The sequence below is a fragment of the Maniola jurtina genome, chromosome 15 (genome assembly GCF_905333055.1).
Source record: "Maniola jurtina chromosome 15, ilManJurt1.1, whole genome shotgun sequence".
NCBI lineage: Eukaryota > Metazoa > Arthropoda > Insecta > Lepidoptera > Nymphalidae > Maniola > Maniola jurtina.
The window spans coordinates 12,263,245-12,284,883 of record NC_060043.1 but is presented as its reverse complement, the minus strand read 5'-3'; the positions used below and the strand labels follow the sequence as shown (position 1 = coordinate 12,284,883).

At 35.6% G+C, this 21,639-nt stretch overlaps 1 protein-coding gene, 1 long non-coding RNA gene and 1 other non-coding gene across 3 annotated transcripts; all 3 read right to left on the bottom strand.

Annotated features, from left to right (window-relative positions):
* Positions 1–16,756, bottom strand: LOC123872469. Its single transcript, XR_006797483.1, has 3 exons — positions 16,652–16,756; positions 16,142–16,144; positions 1–11 (listed from the first exon to the last, which is right to left on the bottom strand). It is a non-coding gene; the product is annotated as an uncharacterized LOC123872469 (long non-coding RNA).
* Trnar-ccu lies at positions 13,051–13,123 on the bottom strand. Its single transcript has one exon. It is a non-coding gene; the product is annotated as a tRNA-Arg (tRNA).
* Positions 16,757–17,407: 651 nt separating the features above from the next.
* Positions 17,408–21,070, bottom strand: LOC123872468. The gene has a single exon (XM_045916751.1). The coding sequence runs from the start codon at positions 20,977–20,979 to the stop codon at positions 20,107–20,109; it is 873 nt and encodes a 290-aa protein (XP_045772707.1). The 5' UTR covers positions 20,980–21,070; the 3' UTR covers positions 17,408–20,106.
* Between the last annotated feature and the right edge of the window lie 569 nt (positions 21,071–21,639).

Here is a 21,639-nt window from a genome sequence, read left to right as displayed (position 1 = left end):
TATGTAGTTATCTTACTTTGAAAATTGAAAATACTAATATTTGTTCATGAACACATGACAGACGGATAGAAGGACAAATGGACAGACGGACAGACGGAAAGACTGACAGACTGACAGACAACGAAGTGATCCTATAAGAGTTCTTTTTTGCTTTTGAGTTACGGAACCCTAAAAATATTTAGTTTTATTTGCCCCGTATTTTATTTTCATAATTACAGGTTTCTGTATCCTGAAATACGGGGTAACCAGTAAAATACGGGGCCTCTGGCAACCCTATTCGGAAAACACTGTCACATTCAAGTTAATGTCAAATATTTTGTTTTCAATTACAGAAAGCTGCATCAATCATTATTACAATATTTTCTTTGTTGTGATTGGCTGAATTTTTGAGTTTCAGCCAATAAACAGACTATTTGCCAATTAAACGTCATAACAATATAAATGCCAGAAAGTTTAACCAAATAAAACAAACTTAATGAGAACCTAGTGAGAATGCAAACGGCACACAATTTATAATACATATTATGTTAGTCGTATATAATAGATATTATAGTAGTCGTTCACTTTGGTAATAGTCAGATTGTCATCAGTAAAATTGATATTGGTCGATGTATCGTAAATTATTGTTTCGGTGACAAATATTTTTATTATCTATTTATCTTTGAACAGAATGAAATGGAATGGAATACAATGATAAATTTTTATTCCTGTAAACTTTTAGGTAAACTTCAAAGTGTTTTTGGATGGTCAGATAAATTTACCACTGGTTCGGAATGCCGATCCTACGTTTTCTAGGGTTTCGTACCTCAAAATGAAAAACGGAACTCTTATAGGATCACTTTGTTGTCTATCTCTCTGTCTGTCGTGTGTGTCAAGAAAACCTCTAGGGTACTTCCCGTTGACTCAAAACCATGAAATTTGGCAGGTAACCTAACTGCGTAATTTTGGGTAGTTTTTTTAATCGATAAAGAAAGTTTGCGACATTGTTCAATAAAAAATTTGGATTCCAACTCCTCAACCCTGATGTTGCAGGGGACCTGACTACTAAAGCTAATGGGATTTAAAAAGTGTCGATTATTAATTGATATTGAAGGTATCTATACCAAGTAAACACTTTGTCGTTGACCTCAACCCTGATGCTGTAAGAAATTGCATTCCTAAATCCTGGTGATCCCTCGGGATTTGAAAAGGATCATCCGTTTAAATATTCTTACGTGATACAGAAACAAGTTGCATCCCGGGGACGGGCTATTACGGAGAGGCAACTTTTGTTCTGGGAAATGAAAGGATCGGGATTTTTAAAAACCTAAATCCACGCGAGCGAAGCTGCGGGCATTAGCTAGTTGTAAATATATTTAGAAGCTACTATAAGATAATAGATAAGGTACTTATTTCCTTATATTTTTATTGTATGGCAGCGCGCGGTTTTAAATTATAAATTGCACGTCCTGTCCTTTTCTGTAATACATTTTTTTCTCAATTTCTACCGCTTTATCTCATAGCAAGAGTCCGTAAGACATAATACAGTGAAAATAAGCAAAATATACAATTTTTGCAGTTTCCACGTCAGTACCTGTCGAATTTTTCTAACAGTGTAAGCAGCAGAGCTGAGTTTACCATCAAGTGTTGATATGTGGGTGTTCCATAGAAGCTTTGCATCTAACCTTATACCGAGAAACACGGGGTTCTCCTTTATTTTCAACATATGATTATTTATCAATGAATTTATGTCATTTAAGGTCCTGGTATTTTGCAGTGTGAATTCAACACACTTAGATTTCTTTGCATTTGGAAGTAAATTGTTAGCAATAAATCAGAGAGTGACCTGTGATATGGCATTACATATAGTATACATTGTCAAAAATTATAATATTAAAGCTGTGCGTATTGCGTGAGGAATAGGTTGCAAGAGAGTTGCAACTTGCAGGGTTTGATGCATGCGCTATTGCCAGCAAACATGAGACATATTTTTATCTACAGGCAACGTCTGAGTAGGTAACGCATACGTCTAACGCAAGTTGAAATGTACCAGTGTATTTAGTTAGACCTATCGACAAGTTTGGAGTTGGGTGCAGTCTAAATGTGGCCCGTGTGTTTAGACTGTCAGTTTCTGTCAGTTTCACGTGTCGTCCCCCGCACTTCACCACCCCGCTTGCACAAATCGAGACAGCACGAAATTTTCAAGATTTCTGGGTGTAATTTCTGGTTTTCGTAGTTCCCACATAATTATAACAATATAAAATATATAAAGATAAATTTTTTACTACATAATATTCATTAAATTTTCTAGGTCTGTGGTTTTTCCAAATTTCATTAAATTGCTTCGTTGTCTAGAAAAACGAGCACAAAGTTGGGCCTTTTTTTAAAGAAAAATACAAATCTTTGAGCCCCTGTAATTTTAAAACTACATATTTTTAGAAAAATCTAAAACACCACAGACACAGATATTAGTTTCTAGACTATGTCTGCAAAATTTCATGGACTTTGGTTGCTTAATATTCAAATGAAATGGGAACTACGATTGTATGGAGTAAGTGACGGAGAGAGCTCTGTTAATTTCAAAATTTTGCTCATTAATAAGGTCTGCGGTATACATTTCAAATTACTAGCTACTTTGTCTATTGTTTCCTAAAACAAACTTGTGGTTCCTGAAAGTTCTAAAACTCAAATAGTAATTTAATTCTGCTCCGAGTTCTGAATATTAAGTTTTATTTTTGTTGTTTTCGCCTTAATTATTACTAAGTTATTTTTGTAAAGGAATATTTTAGCAGAATAAATATTATTTTACCAGCTTTTTGTTTACAAATTGAAGTTTTGTTATATTACTCAGCTTGTGCCTCAATAATTAATAATTAAGTTACTTTCGCAGTGATATTTTCGCAAAATGAATATAATTTTACTTTTCGTTTGCAAATTAAGCCGCATAGGGTTTAATTATGTACTTACAATACTATCAAGAGTTAAAATTAGTACCTTCTGAAAATACGAATGAACCAACCTTTAAAATACCTTTAAACCCTTAATCATGGAGGTACGAATACTGACATGTGTCACCCACTTAACTTTTTATTGGTGTACTTTGGACCTTTGGAATTGAATCCTTTGGACCTTTTTTACCTGATTCCTGCCTTATATCTACTATCGTACCGTAAAGCTTCACCGAGGTCTAGACCCGTACCTAAAACTCCACGAACACGTGGGTACGATTTGCTTCCTAGTTTCTAGTTCAAATCATTTTCTTTTCTAATTTTCTAACTTAAGATGGTATATCATGTTAAGGGTACACAATCCAAGACTCAGACAAACTTGAGAGTAGCCTAATCACGTGTAAGTACCAAAACACTAAATACAAACAAAAAAAAGGAAACTGTGTCACTTTTAATAGCTATTTCATAGAAACAAATTATTTTGTCTCCTCTACCACAATATTCGCTAAAGCGTTTATTCCGAGAATTGTTTATGAAAACCAAATAAAAACAAAACGGGCCATTTGTCATTATACAAAAGAATTAATTTTGGTGAGGGTGAGAGAGCTGTTAGCTACACGTATAAGAGTAGACATCGTTATTTCTCTTTTGATTTAAATTAATACTATACTTATTTTGAGCCTCGATAGCTCAACGCTCAGAATACAGAACAAATAATAAAGAACAAACAAGAATACAGAGAAAGTTTGTTCTGTATTCTGAGACTCAACGGTTGTGGAGCGGACTTCCGAAACTGGCTGGCATACGAACCTGCAATTTTGTGTTTAAATTGACACGCGTAAGTATGGATTAATTTTCTTGCAAATAGTGCAACAAACGTGTTTTTTTACACAACAATAATTTTCAGAAAGTTAACCACGACAACGCTACACACCAAATAATTGATAAACACATCAACTATTGCCTTTCACTGCGATAACCACTTCTTATTCTATTTATTAACCCAATGGTCTTGTACATTGGCAAAATTGAACGCCACGTACCGCTCGTGCCCTCAAAGAAGAGACAGCGTACCCTTTTGGGGTGCCGTTATAAATCTAATTTAAGCGTATTAAAGCTGTCTTTTGGCTTATAAATCTGGAGCCTTTTGTTTATTTTTCCGGGCAATTCGCGACGTCGCTTGACAGAGTGGCTTGAAGATATTTTTATTAGACTGTGTACTGAGCAGATAAAATCTAAATGTTTGTTGACTTGCATTATAATATTTTGACTAGCCGATGCCCGCGACTTCGCCCGCGTGGATTTAGGTTTTTCTAAATCCTGTGGGAACTCTTTGATTTTCCGGGATAAAAAGTAGCCTATGTGCTAATCCTGGATATTATCTATCTCCATTCCAAATTTCAGCCAAATCCGTCTAGTAGTTTTTGCGTGAAGGAGTAACAAACATACACACACACACATACAAACTTTCGCCTTTATAATATTAGTGTGATTCTTTCTTATTAAGTTTCCTTTGTTGCTAGTAAGGAGATGTCGTACTGCTAGCTATCATCGCGTGGACAGCAAGCTTTCTAGACAACTAGCGCCACTAGCGGTCACTTCGACTTGAGGCAGAGCCTTGGGAACGGGACGTGTAAATGGGCTACGACCTTTACTCAGTTAACAAGTGTAAATTAAAAATTTATAACACCCCCGACTGTGAAGGTTACAGTAATAACTAGGAAAGAGCTGATAACTGTCAAACGGCTGAACCGATTATCTTGGATTATAGCTAAGAACACTCTCGATAAAGCCACCTTTCAAACAAACAAAAAAACTATATTAAAATCGGTTCATTAGTTTAGGAGCTACGATGCCACAGACGGATACACAGATACACACGTCAACTCTCTTTTGGGTCGGGAGTTAATAAACTAACTACAATAAGCACAAGCAGGTACCTAGAGGGTTACGTATGAAAACTATTTATCCTGCGTTAAGAACACTCAAAAAACTCAGAACATCTCGAGTAGTTTGTTGTAATAATAAAGTTGGTACACAACAGTCGTTCCCTTTGTAAGATTATTACCAAAATATAACAAACTCGAGCGCCCATATTGATCTTCCACATTAGCTACTTTATTGGACGTGTTATTCGCATGGTCAAATTCTCGTATTGCCGTTAATAATTCCCCAAACTTTACATATTAATAAGCAAAAATATACTTTAATACCTTGAGAATAAAGTTCATAAGACGTTGAAATAATTCTGCGAAATATATTACTTACATAATATTTAGATATGACTGTCGTTCTGTTGCCAGAACGTTTAAGTAACTACTGATGTATTTTATCAGTTTAATTATTTACAAACATTGCTTTTATGATAAACTAGTTTTTTACCGCGACTTCATCCGCGTTATACACGGTGTTATTAAAACACTGGCAAAAATGAAGTCACGGGATAGTACTGATAAATACGAAATACCACAAAAAATACGAAAGTATATTGAAAGTTCGCAATCAAAAATCTGACTGTCGCTAGAGTCAACGAACGTTGCGTAGATAGGTGCCACAGGATAATGCCTTGTTGAGGGCGGGGCATTGACCTCGAATTTTGCACGCTATACATTGCAGGTTTGAAATAGGTATACTAAATCACTAAAACTATAAATATAAGGCAAATGGCAGGTAATTGGTATTGGATTGTGTATAGCTGTTAATAGTGATAAGTTTTCGCTAGGGTTCTAATTACACTCTATATAATGTTTTATTTCCTATTCCTATAGCTTTCGGGGATATTGTACCTAGTAATTACCTAAATATCAGTGAAAGAATTTCCAGAATCATCATTCATTTCGGAGGTTACCACCTTCATTCCAACTTACAAACTTTACCTTTTTATAACATCAGTGTAGATAGGTATTGACACGGGTCAAGCATCATCAAAGCGCGTATCTTTCACGATCACTGAAATTCATTAGTTGATTAAAATTACCAACCTTTCAGAAATCACCGCACCCCTAATGTTTGTATTCCCTGTCGACCAATGAAACTGAGACAAAACTGTACCTTTACATGAATATTTACGTAAGTTTGTATGTAGGTACTATTATATAATACTAGCTGATGCCCGCGACTTCGTTCGCGTTGATGTAGGTTTTTTAAAAATCCCGGGGGAACTCTTTGATTTTCCGGGATAAAAAGTAACCTATGTGCTAATCCAGGATGTAATCTAACTACGTTCTAAATTTCAGCCCAATCCGTCCAGTAGTTTTTGCGTGAAAGAGTAACAAACATACACACACACACACACACACACACACACACACACACACACACACACACACACACACACACACACATACATACAAACTTTCTCCTTTATAATATTAATGTGATAATGTGATTTATTTGAGCATTAAAATATAAGTCCAACCTTCTATCTTTGTTGGACCTATAATTTATTATTATTCTTTCTTTACAACTTCTTCAACTGCCAAGGCTGACTGGCAGAGATCTTTGATAGAGATAAATGCTTCCGTGTCCACTTTTTTATTTTTTTGTCTTTTAACTGTTAAAAATTTTTGGTACTTACGAATAAATTTAAAAAATTGCTCTCGTGTAGTAGCCAAACCAAAAGTCCAACTTTTAAAAAGGTAATTTGAAAATATAGTTTAACTCTCTGTTAATATGTACACTTCACCAGTTAAAATAGTTAATGTAACGCGCTAAGACTCTTGCTAAACTTCAAAACATAAAGTTATCCAGTTTAAAATAACCGTTGTTTATATTAATCTTAATGATAAATGCAGTGCAAACCCATTAACGAAACCGTTATGACGATTTACTGTTAATTTTCGTACAATCTAAAACAAACTCTATGCTTTTAGTAACTAAATCGTAATTAGTTTGACGCTTTTAATATTTTATTTGCCTTAAACTGCACGATAAAGCAGAGCGTGATATTTTATATTTATTTGTTCTGATATTTATATAAGCACTTAACTCAATATATCATATGAGTTTTATTTAGTTTGTATTTAAGATAATTTATTTGAGCCTATCTCGATATGATTTATGAGCAAGTGATACGGTTTATGTATTTAATTGCTGATCTCCAAATTACAAACACTATTTAAATTAAATGTTAAGTCCTGTAAATTAAAAAAAAATGCCTCTGTTCAAAATATGTTTTCATTTATATTTTCCACACAGAGAGATTGGTTTGTAATTTTTTTGGGGTTCCGTACCTCAAAAGGAAAAACGGAACCCTTATAGGATCACTTTGTTGTCTGTCTGTCTGTCTGTCAGTCATGTGTTTCAATTTTCAAAATAAGATAACTATACCAAGTGGGGTATCATATGAAAGGGCTATATCTGTACATCCTAAACCAGATTTTTATTTATATGGATGTATAATAGTTTTTGATTTATCGTGCAAAATGTTGGAAAATATACCCGAAAACGGAACGGATTAAGTATATAGATTATCAATCAAATAAGAAAATGGTGCTTGTTTTATTCAACTCAATATTTACAAAGTTAATCACATGGGGAAATTCCACCTAAACTATGTAGAAAGTTTTATTTCCTTATACTTCATAATCCCTTTAGCAAGGTCAAGTGAGGGCAAGGAAACACAAATAGGCTCATAAAGCATACTCAAACTGAACAAATATCAAATACCCGTATAAGTTAATAATGTAATGGTTCGTTACTGCTTAAGGCATTCAATAGAACAACTTGAAAGGGTCTAGTTTAAAAAATTGGTTATAGTATCGACTAATTTGTGAGTAACTCATGTCAAACTCATTATTTTGACTAATTTCTTAAACTGAACACTTTCAAGTAAAGATTTTTATGTAATCCCGTGAAGATGATACTGCAATTGTCGGAATTAGAATGCCATAAACCTACTTTGTCGTATTAGTTTATAAACTGAGAAAAACCAAATTAATTTTGAATTTCGCGGGCAGACCCGTCTCATGCACTTTAAGTATTCCTAACTATTCATAATCTTCTTTAGAGAAGAGCGTGAACAGTTAGGTTAGTAAGATAATACCTACGTTACCAAATGATGACTCAACCGGATCTTGATCAATTGACTATTTTTTTTTCTTCTTTCTCTTATCTTTGTCCCATTTCATTTGGAGTTGAGCCTACTTATTCAAATTCAATTCAAATTCAAAATATTTTTATTCAATTAAACTTTTACAAGTGCTTTTGAATCGTCAAAATAATCTACCACTGGTTCGGAATGCCGATCTTACCGAGAAGAACCAGCAAGAAACTCGGCGGTTGCTCTTTTCAAGTATTCAATTTACAACAATATGCCATACTGTATACAAGCAATTGCAACGCCGTGTATTTCTGGAGCGAGTCAAATCCAAGCTTTTTTGTCATTTACGTAATCTTCGATTGTATAAAAAGATTGTATAATATATAGGTAAGCGCCATGATTATCTATCCTGGGTTTTATTGGCGAGATGTTAAGAGCTTGAACGTCCCTCTGGTTTTGGACAAAGTAATATTTTGTAGCAAACCTTCAATGGATTAAAATAAATTTCAAATGAGCTTGGTGACTTTCAATCAGTGTTGATCACTGAGTTAACGAACCAAGCCGATCTGAAAGGAATCCCGCAAAAACTATTGATGTCAGCAATCTAGTTGAAGCGTTGAAAGATACAAGTGTAAATTAAAAATTTATAACACCCCCGACAAGTGAAGGTTACAGTAACTAGAATATAGCTGATAACTTTCAAACTGCTGAACTGATTTTCTAGAATTATAGCTATCCAAAGTATCTGAGTTTTCCAAAACATCATTTTCAAATAAATATGTAATTATGTATCTAGGCAACGTCCATCTCGACAGCTTGACATTTGTCAATTGACATAATATTATGATCCTAACGGTTAGTTAAACTTCTTTTCTACAAGAAAACTAGAAAATAGCTGATAACTTTTAAACGGCTGAATCAATTTTTTTGGATTATAGCTAAGAACACTCTCGATCAAGCCACCTTTCAAACAAAAAAAAGTAAATTAAAATCGGTTCATTCGTTTAGGCGCTACGATGCCACAGACAGATACACAGATACACAGATACACACGTCAAACTTATAACACCCCTCTTTTTGGGTCGGGGGTTAAAAAAACTATTGATGTCAGTAATCTAGTTGAAGCGTTGAAAGATAAAAATAACGCAGTGTTTGCGCACAGTTGGCGTTTGTTTCATGTTTATTCAGCGAGAACTCACCGGATGAATTATTCACGGCCTAAGGCGGGCGCTCAATGAAATCTGCCCTTATGACGTCAGTCCAAGTTATAAGCAAATTCAAAATCAAAACTCTTTATATGCATAAAATGTTGGTGTGTGTACATACAGATATTATAAGCACAAATCAATTTCGACCTTCATTGGCTAAGATCATGTTAAATGAAATACCACTAAGATCTTTGCCATGAACAGTCGTTTAGCTACCACATTTTAGGAGCCAATTTCTTTCTGTATTTCTCTTTAGTAAGTATATTTTGGAGGATGTAAACTAAAAACGCTTTTCTTTCATAACTTTTGTTTGGAACCCTCGTAACTTTAGTTATTAAGTTTACATAAATAATTATCACCACTATATCATCTTTTAAATCTAACAGACAAGCAAAAGATGTACAATAGTACCTACTTTGAATATGATTTTGATTTAAAAATAACTTTGACTTTGAACTTGAGTGCCGGCCATGTTTGAAAGAAATCCACTAGAACTTTGCCGTGAACAGTCGTTTAGCTACCATATCTTACAACTCAACGATTGTACATTTCTTTAATAAGTAGTATATTTTAGAGGACATTTAATAAACTAAAAACGCTCTTCTCTTGGTCGACTAGACCTTTGCCGTGAACAATCGTTTCAGCGTTTGTACTTTTTAACCCTCGATCCAAAAAGAGGGATGTTATAAGTTTGACGTGTGTATCTGTATATCTGTGTATCTGTGTATCTGTCTGTGGCATCGTAGCTCCTAACCTAATGAACCGATTTTAATTTAGTGTTTTTTGTTTGAAAGGTGGCTTGGTTGAGAGTGTTATTAACTATAATTCAAGAAAATCGCTTCAGCCGTTTGAAAGTTATCAGCTATCAGCTCATTTCTAGTTACTGTAACCTTCACGGCGGTGTTATAAATTTTTAATTTATTCTTGTCTTTCTACGTTTGTACTTAGTAGGTACATATTTTAGAGGAAATAAAGTAAATACGCTATTCTCTTGTAACTTAAGCAGCGGTCACGGTAGAATGAAATCCACTAGACCTTTGCCGTGAACAGTCGTTTAGCTACCATATTTTACAAGTCTACGTTTGTATTTCTGTTAATTTGTCGTACTATAATATATTTAACGAACCATGATAGTTTTATGGTTTGAGATAGTTTAACATAGGTTTAACTTAGAACTTAGTTATACTACAGATTGTTGAGCCCATACAACCAATTTTTTATATGTAACAATAGCATAGCAAGAAGGACGTGTGGCGACGCTTGTATCAATTGTTTTTTTTTTTAAAGAATATAAGCCATGTTAAATGACTAATATTCCCCTTTCCTCTCCAACTAAGTGTCAAGCTTGTGGTAGGAGTAGGTACGACAATAGTGCAACGGGCGGGGTTTGAACCGTCGACCTTTCGGTTTTCAGTCCACTCCTTTACCGGTTGAGCTATTGAGGCTCTAGATTTCTATTGCAACTAACCCGAATCATTAACTTGATGGGTGATCGGCTTTGGTCTAATTGTTTCTTCCATGTATAACGTCAATGTAATATAATGAAGTCACTGTAAAATGAACGCTCGCTTACATAAAGCGTTGTACCTTCTTGTCTCGTGTAAAGTTGATTTTTTTCTGACTTCAACCTTACGTATACAAATCGTGTGCGGACAGAGCAGTACTCCGGTAGTAGTAACTAAATAAGATCACTTGTATGGAGTGTCAGGTGTGTGATAATGATCTATATCTTACACAAACATAAGTGTATGAGCAATGTTGTATTTATTATCCTGAAAATTTTAGAGGAAGGTTATGGTAAATTCACTTTTAGACTGAAACCCAGTTTGAAGCCACCTCAGCTTCGGTCAGTAGTTTATACCTAAGAAGTTAATTTGTATATTGCTACAATTTTGATTCTGTCATGTGCAGTAAGTAACATGCAATAATACATGTGCAACATAATTTACTGTCAAAGTCACGCGTAGCACTTAATAGTAGAAGGCGTAGCTTTGCATGTAGCACCGCTACGATACGCCTACGAGATATTGCTATATTATACAATCAGACTGTATTATTATACGAATTGTCTACGAGATTATATTATTTACTTGTTATATAAGATGTAAATAGATTGATTGGTTGGTAACTCAAAATGGTTAACACCCACTGGAATTTTTGTCTCTATCATTTGTATGGAATTACATAACAGAGAGAGCGCTCTACTAGCTTCTTTCTGCAGATAGAGTATAGGCGAGATATGGCTAGATTAGGAAATGTTATAATTGAAACACTTCCTGGACCAATTAGCAACAGAAAATTACTCCTAATGCCGAGTTCTAAGTAAACTTTGAAAGTAGCACATGTGTTTCAGTGTCTACCCTCAAATATGTGATTACAAGAGCTTGTGCTTCTTTATTAAGGTTCTGTACCCGATGGAAGCCAGCGGGATCCTATCACTAAGCTTCCGCTGTCAGTCCGTCTGTCTGTCCATTCATCTGTCAGTGGGCTGAAACTCATAAACCGCAACAGGTATTTTTATTAGGTATTTTTTTATTCTATATTTCTATATTTTATTTTTAGGGTTCCGGACCTAAAAAGAAAACGGAACCATTATAGGGTCACTTTTTGTCTGTCTGTCTGTCATCCATCTGTCCGTCTGTCTGTCGTGACTGTCAAGAAAACCTGTCGAAAAAATACGACTGTAGTACGGAAACCTCGGTGCACGAGTTTGACTCGCATTCGGCCAGGTTTTATTTATAATGTATATTATATTTATTTATATTGTATTTTTCTTTTCTCAAGTCTATATCAACCCGTATTGAATAAAGTATTTGCAGGACTCGCGTTTTATTTCTGAGTTATAACTAATAACCGTAGCGAAATGGACTTCTTCGAGCATGTTTTCTTGAAATCATTGCATTTTGTACATAAAACGTAGCATCTTGAGTGCTTTGAACGTATTTTTTTTGTTTTTTAGGGGAGGTTATAAATTTTTTATATTTATTTGCAGGGAAAATAACATCGTTTCTTACAATTTCTACGCTTTGGAATCATATTTTTATTTTATTTTCTCAATACTCAGCATGTACTGATTTAAATAGGTACCATCTATTAATTCAAAAGAAAATGGAATACCTGCTAAATACCTATTGAAATAGGTATAAAAATTACACATATAAGGGTTTTTTTTTTGCTGACGCTGGGGAATGCATTTGCCAGCCGTGAGGCAGCCAGCCAGCTGAGGGAGGGTATGTGGGACTCGCCGGCCGAGAGGCGAGCGGAATAGCCACTAAACCCCAGCGGCGCTACTGCGCGTCGCCTGGCGACTGGGTCACGGGAACGGCCGAAGCAAACAACCGCGACCCAGCCAGCGACGTCTGCCGAGGCAGACCCTCCACCGGGGACCTGCTCGGTCCCCACCACCGCACCTCCGGGACGCACCAACGAAGTGCGTCCCCCGACCCTGGGACGCGCACGTCGCCCGTGTCCTATCCTACGCTTCGTCCACTGTGCCCTCTGCTAGTCAGAGGGACACGCGGAGAAACCTCCCTCCCTGCCAGGTCATTAGCCATAGCCAACTATATCTCCGAAGAGAAATTATTAGCCATGTTACCGGGGCGCACCGGCCCGAACACTGCTCTTCCCCTCGGACGCATCCAAAAGGGACCAGCAGCATCCAGGCACACTGGGATGTTACCTGGCTGGCGCCCCATTCCTTGCATTGCATTGTGACTCGCCCGCCCTCTACCTATATAAATATGTTAAATTAGCAGAAACCATCCTGCAAGTGTTCACAACAACTGTACAAAGTTTCAACTCAATGGGATAAACTCTGCTAGAAGGCGTAGGTAACAAAGAAGAAGGTAAAAAAAATATCAAAAACTAATTAAGTTACCCCTGGTGGGACTCGAACCCACAATCCCCGGCTTAGGAGGCCGATGCCTTATCCATTAGGCCACAGGGGCTATTGGTTTCCTTGACAAAAAATTTCAACGCATTTTCCATTACCAAACCGTCTTCACAAAGTCCCGTGCACGTAGCCCGTAACCCAAACTCACTTCAGTTTCACTTCTTTTTGGGAATATCACCAAAAGATCCCGGACAAATTACCACAGAGTAACAACATCTTTACTCATGCCTCTACCAAGAAATACTTTTTATTCCTACCAACAGCACAACTTATCTTGGTATTATTGTTGATCAACATCTAAGATGGGACGCACACGTAGACATGCTGACTAAAAAAGTCCGAAGTTTGAGCTATATATACAATGATCTAAGAAATATTATGAGTGTCAACCTACTCTTAACAGTGTATTGCTCTTTAACTCAGTCGTTAATATTGTATGGCATCATAGCATGGGGTTCATGTGGATCAACTTTATTAGACAAACTCAATAAGGCTCAAAAACTCAATCTCAAAATTATTTTAAGAAAAAATCGTCGATTTCCTACAGAAGAACTATTTAAGCTGAGTAAAGTACTAACACCAAGGAAAATATACATATGGCAACTAACAATGTATATGGCAAAATATATAGACGACTTTACGTTTGAGCAAACTCCCAGTCACCTCAGGCAAAGGCAACAAAGATGTTCAGTTCCCCGACGAACATCTGGATTCACGAGTAGACATTTTACAGCTGCGGCGCCAAAACTGTTTAATAATCTTCCTTTGGAGATATCCAAACTGCTTTTATATGCCCAGCGTAAATCCTTAAAGAGAAAACTAAAAGTCTATATAAAGAAATTTTTGCTAGAATCCGGTTTTGAAAGTTTTAAATGCCTTTATGACAAGATCTGTTGAAATTACTTAATGTTGGAATTACTTAAACACTTTATCCTATCCTTATATATTTTGAAATATTTTTATACATATTATATATATTATATATTTAACACTGATGCACTATTGTTAACTAAAATTAAAATACATATATATATTTTTGAAAAAATGTAAATATAGGCTTAATTATTTTTTTATCACTCTCGATTTTTATCTTTTTTTTCCCAAACTTTTTTTTTGTCAGCCCTAGCACAGACCACGGTCTATTTGGGCTGCATAATTGCAAGCACCAGTCTCAGTTTTTTTGTCTAGTGCTTTGGTCTACAACAATTGGTGTAAAATGTTCTTTTATATAATTAAATCTTAGTGAAATAAATAAAAATAAATAAAAAAAAATTGCAATCCGGGTATTTTTAAAACAAGAGTGAATAGGCACCTTCTAGGTAAACGCGTCCGATCTTAGACCACATCATCACTTTCCATCAGGTGTGATTGTAATCAAGCGCTGACCTATGGTGAATAAAAAAAAACTTTCAAACTAACTAAGTACCTTAATCCGCGCGAACGAAGTCATCAAAATCGGAAAGTATCACACTTAATATTATAAAGGCGAAAATTTGTATGTGAGTGTGTGTGTATGTTTGTTACTCTTTCACGCAATAACTACTGAATGGATTTGGCTGAAATTTGGAATGGAGATAGATAATATCCTGGATTAGCACATAGGCTACTTTTTGTCCCGGAAAATCAAAGAGTTCTTACGGGATTTAAAAAAAACCGAAATCCACGCGGGCGAAGCCGCGGGCATCTTCTAGTTATACATAAAAGCTAGAACGTTATAAGTTTGAATCCTAGGCACAGCTTCGAAGTGAAAGCTCACTCATTATGTGCAAGCAACTTGCAGCAAAGCAATCTGAATTGCGGAAAATTAAATACGAGCGAGAATAAACGCCTCGCACTCCAGTTTCTTGCTCTTAATGATGATTTGTTGCTTTGAAAAAGGAATAATGTTTTTTTTTTAAATTGCTTTCAGTTTTGATGTGGACCTACTTATAATAAGAGTTTGATTTTTGGGTTTTATTCTCAGATAAGTTTAAGAAAATCTGCCAAAACGTCATATTTATTCCTCCTTAAAGGTCATTATTTTTCCATTGAAAAATCGGTCCTTAATTACCTACAAAAAAATTAGTATTTAAATTGGTGACAAATTACGACCTTAGTTACTGCAAAATTCTAATGACAAAATCTCTAATGGGACTCTATACTGTTCTCCCAACTTTTTAGATCTAACCCTCATTATTAGTTTTTGTTTTTAATTAAACTCTCGCTCTAGGGATAAATTCGTTTAAATAAGATGAGTTTTTACTACACATTTACTACCCATAACTAGATATTTTCTGAATCAAAATTGCGTGGTGTTATTCTCATCACGGGATGACCTATTTATTTAAGTATTACTTAAGAGAGCTCTCTCCGTCACTCGTTTCATACAATCGTAGTTCCAATTTCATTTGAATATTAAGCAACTAAAGTCCATGAAATTTTGCAGACATATTCTAGAAACTAATATCTATGTCTGTGGTTTTCCAGATTTCTGTTAAAATATTCCGTTTCAAACTTACGCGGTCTTAAAAATTTTCATACAAATCTTTGAGCCCCTGTAATTTTAAAACTACATATTTTTACAAAAATCTAATACACCACAGACACAGATATTAGTTTCTAGAATATGTCTGCAAAATTTCATGGACTTTGGTTGCTTAATATTCAAATGAAATTGGAACTGCGATTGTATGAAACGAGTGACGGAGAGAGCCCTGTTAACTCTAACTTTTGAAGTTATGTGTGTTTTAGAAATAAAGCTTTCGACGACCTCCCTGGTGTAGTGGTAAGCACTGTGGTCTTATTAGTGGGAGGTCCCGGGTTCGGAACTTCATAATTTCTAAATCACGAAGGCTTCAGGCATGGCTAGTAGAAACCAAAGGAGTACGGGTTTATTAAAAACTGCCATACCCCTTCCAGGTTAACCCGCTTCCATCTTAGACTGCATCATCACTTACCACCAGTTGACATTGCAGTCAAGGGCTGACTTGTATCTGAATTAAAAAATTAAAAACCCAGGCATTTTGCATATGAAGTGTCGTCAGAATGCAAAAAACTACTTACAAACAGATGTCAAAAAGCTTTAAAACGAGACAAACTTCCGCTATTCGTATGGAAATGCATCCACGACAAGCTGTGGCCATAGTACGATCCAGGTGAATATGCTCCACTCGGGTTAACTTATTCTTATTGACATTGGAACTTGCACTCAACTGCACCTGTATTTTTTTAAATACAGCTTTGAGGTCAAAAAAGAAAGATTAGACGAGAAAAAAGCGGCCAAGTGCGAATCAGACTCGCTCACCGAGGGTTTCGTACTCGTGTATTTTTTCGATATTTTGCACGATAAATAAAAAACTATAATGTGTAAAAATAAATAAAAATCTGTTTTAGAATGAGCCCTTTCATATGATACCCCATTTTGTACAGTTATCTATTTTGAAAGTTGTATTTTTTGTGATGTAACCACAAATTCACGATTTTCGGGTTTTTCCTTTTACTTAGACCTACCTTTCTGCCAAATCTCACAATTCTTGGTCCACGGGAAGTACCCTATAGGTTTTCTTGATAGACGGACAGACGGATAGATAGACAGACAGAGTACACAGTTTCGCTTATGATTGATTGGTGACTCAAATGGTGGTTAGCGCCTACTGAGATTTTTGTCTCTATCATTTGTATGGAATAACGTAACAGAGAGAGTGCTTTACTAACTTCTTTCCATGGATAGAGTATATAAGGAACGTCGGATACGGCAGTAACGCGCTGTGTGTGGACCAGCCCTAAAACACTTTTAGAAGTTATATTATCATTTTTTTTTTTTTTTTTTAATTTATTTAATCAAAGAAAATTCACAAGAAACTATAATATTATCGCTCGCCAAACTGGTGTGCCAGTTTGTTGGCGAGGTGGCGCTCTTATTTTAACTTATATAACTAACTTACACATTACATTACACCTTAATCTATACTTATAATAAACTATACTACGACTAAATATTTATTTAAACCTACCTACTCCGTTAGGGAGTCCCTAAGTAGGTGTTCCTTTAACCTCTTCTTAAGGACTCCCTCACTGAGCCCATCGCTGTCCTCCTCAGCCCAGCCGATTACATTATATAATTTGGGTACTATATATGCGTTTATTCTTTTGCCATAGTAGTTATAGGTTTTTGGCATTGAGAATCTCACCTTCCTATTTATTCTAGGATTATCCCCCATTTTAACCTTTTTTTTATAAATAGTTGAGAAAAAATTATTTTTTACTATTAAATATTCTACTTTTTTGTTGATAGGTAAAATTTGTAAGTCTTTAAAAATACTGTCATATTGTCCTTTGTATTTTTTTTTCTCTTTTTTTCCTAAAATATGTTTTAAAAGTCTAATTTGTATTTTTTTAATTTCTGTGAGATAGGTACTAAATGTTCTGCCATAAACACTCAAGCCATAACTAATTACTGAGTCTGCTAACGCATAGTATACTACTAGTTTTGTATGTTTACTTAAAACTCGGTCTAGGTGATAAAATTTTCCCAATATTGACCTTAGCTTGTTGCACACAGCTCCTATGTGAGATTTCCAATTAAAATTTTGATCTATGATCAAACCTAGGTACTTATAATTATCTACATATTGTAGCTGTGGACATACACACGAGTCTTTAGCACCATGCAAGCAGTCATAGCTGTGGCCAACTATACCTATATCTTTATACTGAACCATTTTAGCCCGTCTGTTGTATGGCGAGTATATATGCATGCATTTCGTCTTTTCCATATTAATAATTATACCATTATCATGCGCCCATTTAATCACATTTTCAAAGTCTGACTGGATATGATCGCGCGCCTCCCTCACGTCCTTTGACGCGTACAGCAGACACATGTCGTCAGCATACATATATACTCGACATTTTTTAATCACATTGACTACACTATTAACGAGCATCAGGTAACCCACTGGCCCGTATATTGAGCCAGTCGGTACTCCCAGGGTTACGTGCCACTCGTCGCCCTGAGTCCCATCAATATCGGTGCGTATGGTTCTTTCCGACAAATAATTGCGGAACCACTCATTGGTGGGACCTGCAATGCCACACTCCTGCATGGCCAAGAGTAGCACTTCTTTTTCCAGCGTATCGAAAGCCTTCTTATAATCAATAAAAAGAGCTAAAATTTGCCTACCACTATTTAAATTGGCATTTACTTCGTCTGCAAACTGAGTGAGGGCTGTAACTGTACTCCTGCCTCTCCTGAAACCGTGTTGTGCGTCTGTCAATATGTTATATTTTTCTAAGAACCTTGATATCTGGCCCACAATTACTTTCTCAACTATTTTATTAATTATAGATAGTATGGCTATCGGTCTATAGTTTGTGTATTCAAGATGGCTACCACCTTTATAAATAGGTCGTATGATTGCTTTTTTTAACTCTTGAGGATATAAGCCATTTTGAACACACAAATTCACAAAATAAGCCAATATTGGGCTCAACCGGTCTGACATAGCCTTTACATCTTGTACCCTAATTTTATCAAAGCCTGGAGATTTTTCACTACTTAACTTCCTAATTATTTTTTTTATATCTTTATCATTAACTTTTATATATCTAAACGAGACCTCACTGTTTTTGACATATGTGTTTCTCTCTAAAAATTTAACACTGCAATTATGTTTTATTTTCTCTATTTCTTGAGTAAATGTTTTAGAAAACTCATTACAAATACAATGTATACTATTTATTTTACCTAAATATCTCTTAATGACACTATCTACATTCGGCTTGCACCTTCCTAACCAGCTATTAATAGTTAACCACACTTTTCTATAATCCCCTTCACAATTTTTAACTTCTTGCCTTCTATAATTATTTTTAGCGTTATTTATCAACTTGTTTACTTTATTTCTAAATTTGGTATACTCTAAGCGTTTACACATACAATCAGGTGACGATTTCCATGCCCGGAACAATCTATCCCTCTTTAGAATCATGCTGTATAACTTTTCATCTACCCATGGTTGTGTTATTCGAAACGGTCTTACAGTTTTTTGTATAGTGCTATCACTATAAACACTCGTAAAAACATTGTAAATTTTGCTAAATAATAACACTGGGCAACGTATACCCAGAAGTTCAGTCCAATCGTAATTATCTAATTTTTCATGAACAAGATTGTCACGTAATACATACTTTTTATTGCATTCGGGCGTCTTACAGTCGCTGAGTTGACGGTCCAGGTCGAACGAGACGCCTATCATATGGTGATCAGAGATATCGCTTTCAAGTAGAAAAGATTTAACATGCTCGTTTCGCCGCAGCTGTCCCGCTCGCACCCACACGTGGTCAATGCACGATCGGTCGAGCCGCCCGTCGACTATCGCTTCGCGTGTTACCTCCGTTGTAGGGATCGCACATTGTAGGCCGTGTTCACATAGGATATTTTTATAGTGTATTGAAGTTGCATTCAATTTGACTTCCGATATATCTATATTAATATCTCCGATGACAACTAGATCCTCATTTTTTGGAATACTTTCCAATAATATATTTATTTGCTCTAAAAATTTCTGTTTGTTTTTGTTCGGTGGCCTATACAATGCGATAATATGTACTAACTTGTTCTCTAATTTCAGTATACCATAAATATTTTCAGTAACCGTAGTTTTAATTTCTTTCATACAAAAGCTTCGATTTTCTTTCACGTACAATAGTAATCCCCCTCCTTTGCTTGTCTGTCGTGTTCTGGCATAGGTAATAAAGCCCTTTATGGAATATAAGGATAATTCTTCTTCTTTTATATTAATTTCCGATAGTACTAATATATCCACTTGATACTTTATTTTATCCAGTACAACCAATAGCTCGTTGAAGTGTTTTCGGATTGATCTTATATTTATGTGCAATATGTGTAATTTTTTAGTATTGTAATCCTTATTTTTAAACCAAGATTCAATGTTGCTATATCTAGTGTAGTCTATATCTGGTGAAGAGTCGGTAAGATTGTTGAATTTTATAATTATTTAATTATGTTTCGTGTGTACTCGGAGCCTTAGTTGCAACTCAGCCTGCTAATTTTTCTATGTCTTTATCATTTCTGATTCTATATATCCTTTTTTCATTGTCCTTCCGTGCTAGAATATTTGAGTTTTGGACCCAAATATACTTGTACATTCCCTTCAGTTGATTTTTAGCGTTCCAGAATAGTTGTCGCGTGGCTCGTGGAAGGTCCTCATTTATGTAGATGGGCAGGGCACTGTTATTATTATAGACATCCTTATTAGTGAGTAGATTTTTCCGGGATTTAATCCATAGGTCTCGGGCACGTCTGGTTTTCAGTGTCACGATTACAGGTTGCGGTTTTTTGTCGTTCTCTCTTCCTACCCTCAGTGTCTCCGTGATGTCGTCCGGGTCTAGTTTCAATGTTTGAGCTATTTTTCGAACTACCTGTGTTGTGTTCTCATTATCTTGCTTCTCTAGGCCCACAATTTCCACATTATTAACTTTCATACTCTGCTCCAAATCTAATACTCTCTCTTCCAGGGCCTTGTTACATTTATCTAGGTAGACATTCTTTTGTTCTAGGGATTTGATTTTTTTCTCAGCCTCTTCCTTGAATTTTACCATCTGTTGGTATTGCTCGGCATAGAAATCGACGGCCTCGCTGATGTCTTCTAGTTTTTTTTCCATTTTGTATATGATTTCCAGTTTCTTATTCAGTTCTTTTAGAAGTCCTTCTGGCGAAGCCTCAGTCAAGTTTACATCTATCTCCCCTCCTTCCTGTTTTCCTTGGCATCCTCCACATATTCCTTTTTTGAAAAAACTTTTCTCACGTACACATTTCTTATGATACACTGCCTCACAAGGCCCTTTACATTGTATAACATCGTCCTTGGTTAGGGAAACAAACAATTTACACTTGTTACAATGCACCATTTTTATTGCGTCGCGTCGTATGCAGTTCAGAAACTAACGGTGTACGTAAACAATTAGCCGCATGGATTCATGCACGTCCGCCCGCCGAGCGCATGCGTGCGAATGAAGGGCTGTTAACGACATTTTCACGTACCAGAGATCGAAAACAATAGATTGGTGAGTGGGTGATTACATTACACCCAAGACTGCCTAATGGACCTAAATGAAGAGGGCCCGTATAAAATGAGGGTAGGTACTCCGACATTTACGGATATGTATAATGTATTCACTTAATATGTCCACATTAAAGTGAAAGTGTTTAATGCATAAAGAATGATTATGTTTGAATTCCTGTTTCAACTTTTGGAAACATAAAATAAAAAAGTGAATTGAATGTCTGTCTTTTAATTTTTCACTGTATTTTTATTTTCCATTCGTCTTAAACCTTATTTTATTTTTAACCCCCGACCCAAAAGGAGGGATGTTATAAGTTTGACGTGTGTATCTGTGTATCTGTCTGTGGCTCTTAGCTCCTAAACGAATGAACTGCTTTTAATTTAGTTTTTGTTTGTTTGAAAGGTGGCTTGATCGAGAGTGTTCTTAGCTATAATCCAAAAAAATTGGTTCAGCCATTTGAAAGTTATCAGCTCTTTTCTAGTTATTGTAAGCTTCACTTGTTGG

Coding starts and splice junctions, on each gene's coding strand:
- LOC123872468 (XM_045916751.1), bottom strand. CDS start 20,979: ATGGTGCATTGTAACAAGTGTAAATTGTTTGTTTCCCTAACCAAGGAC.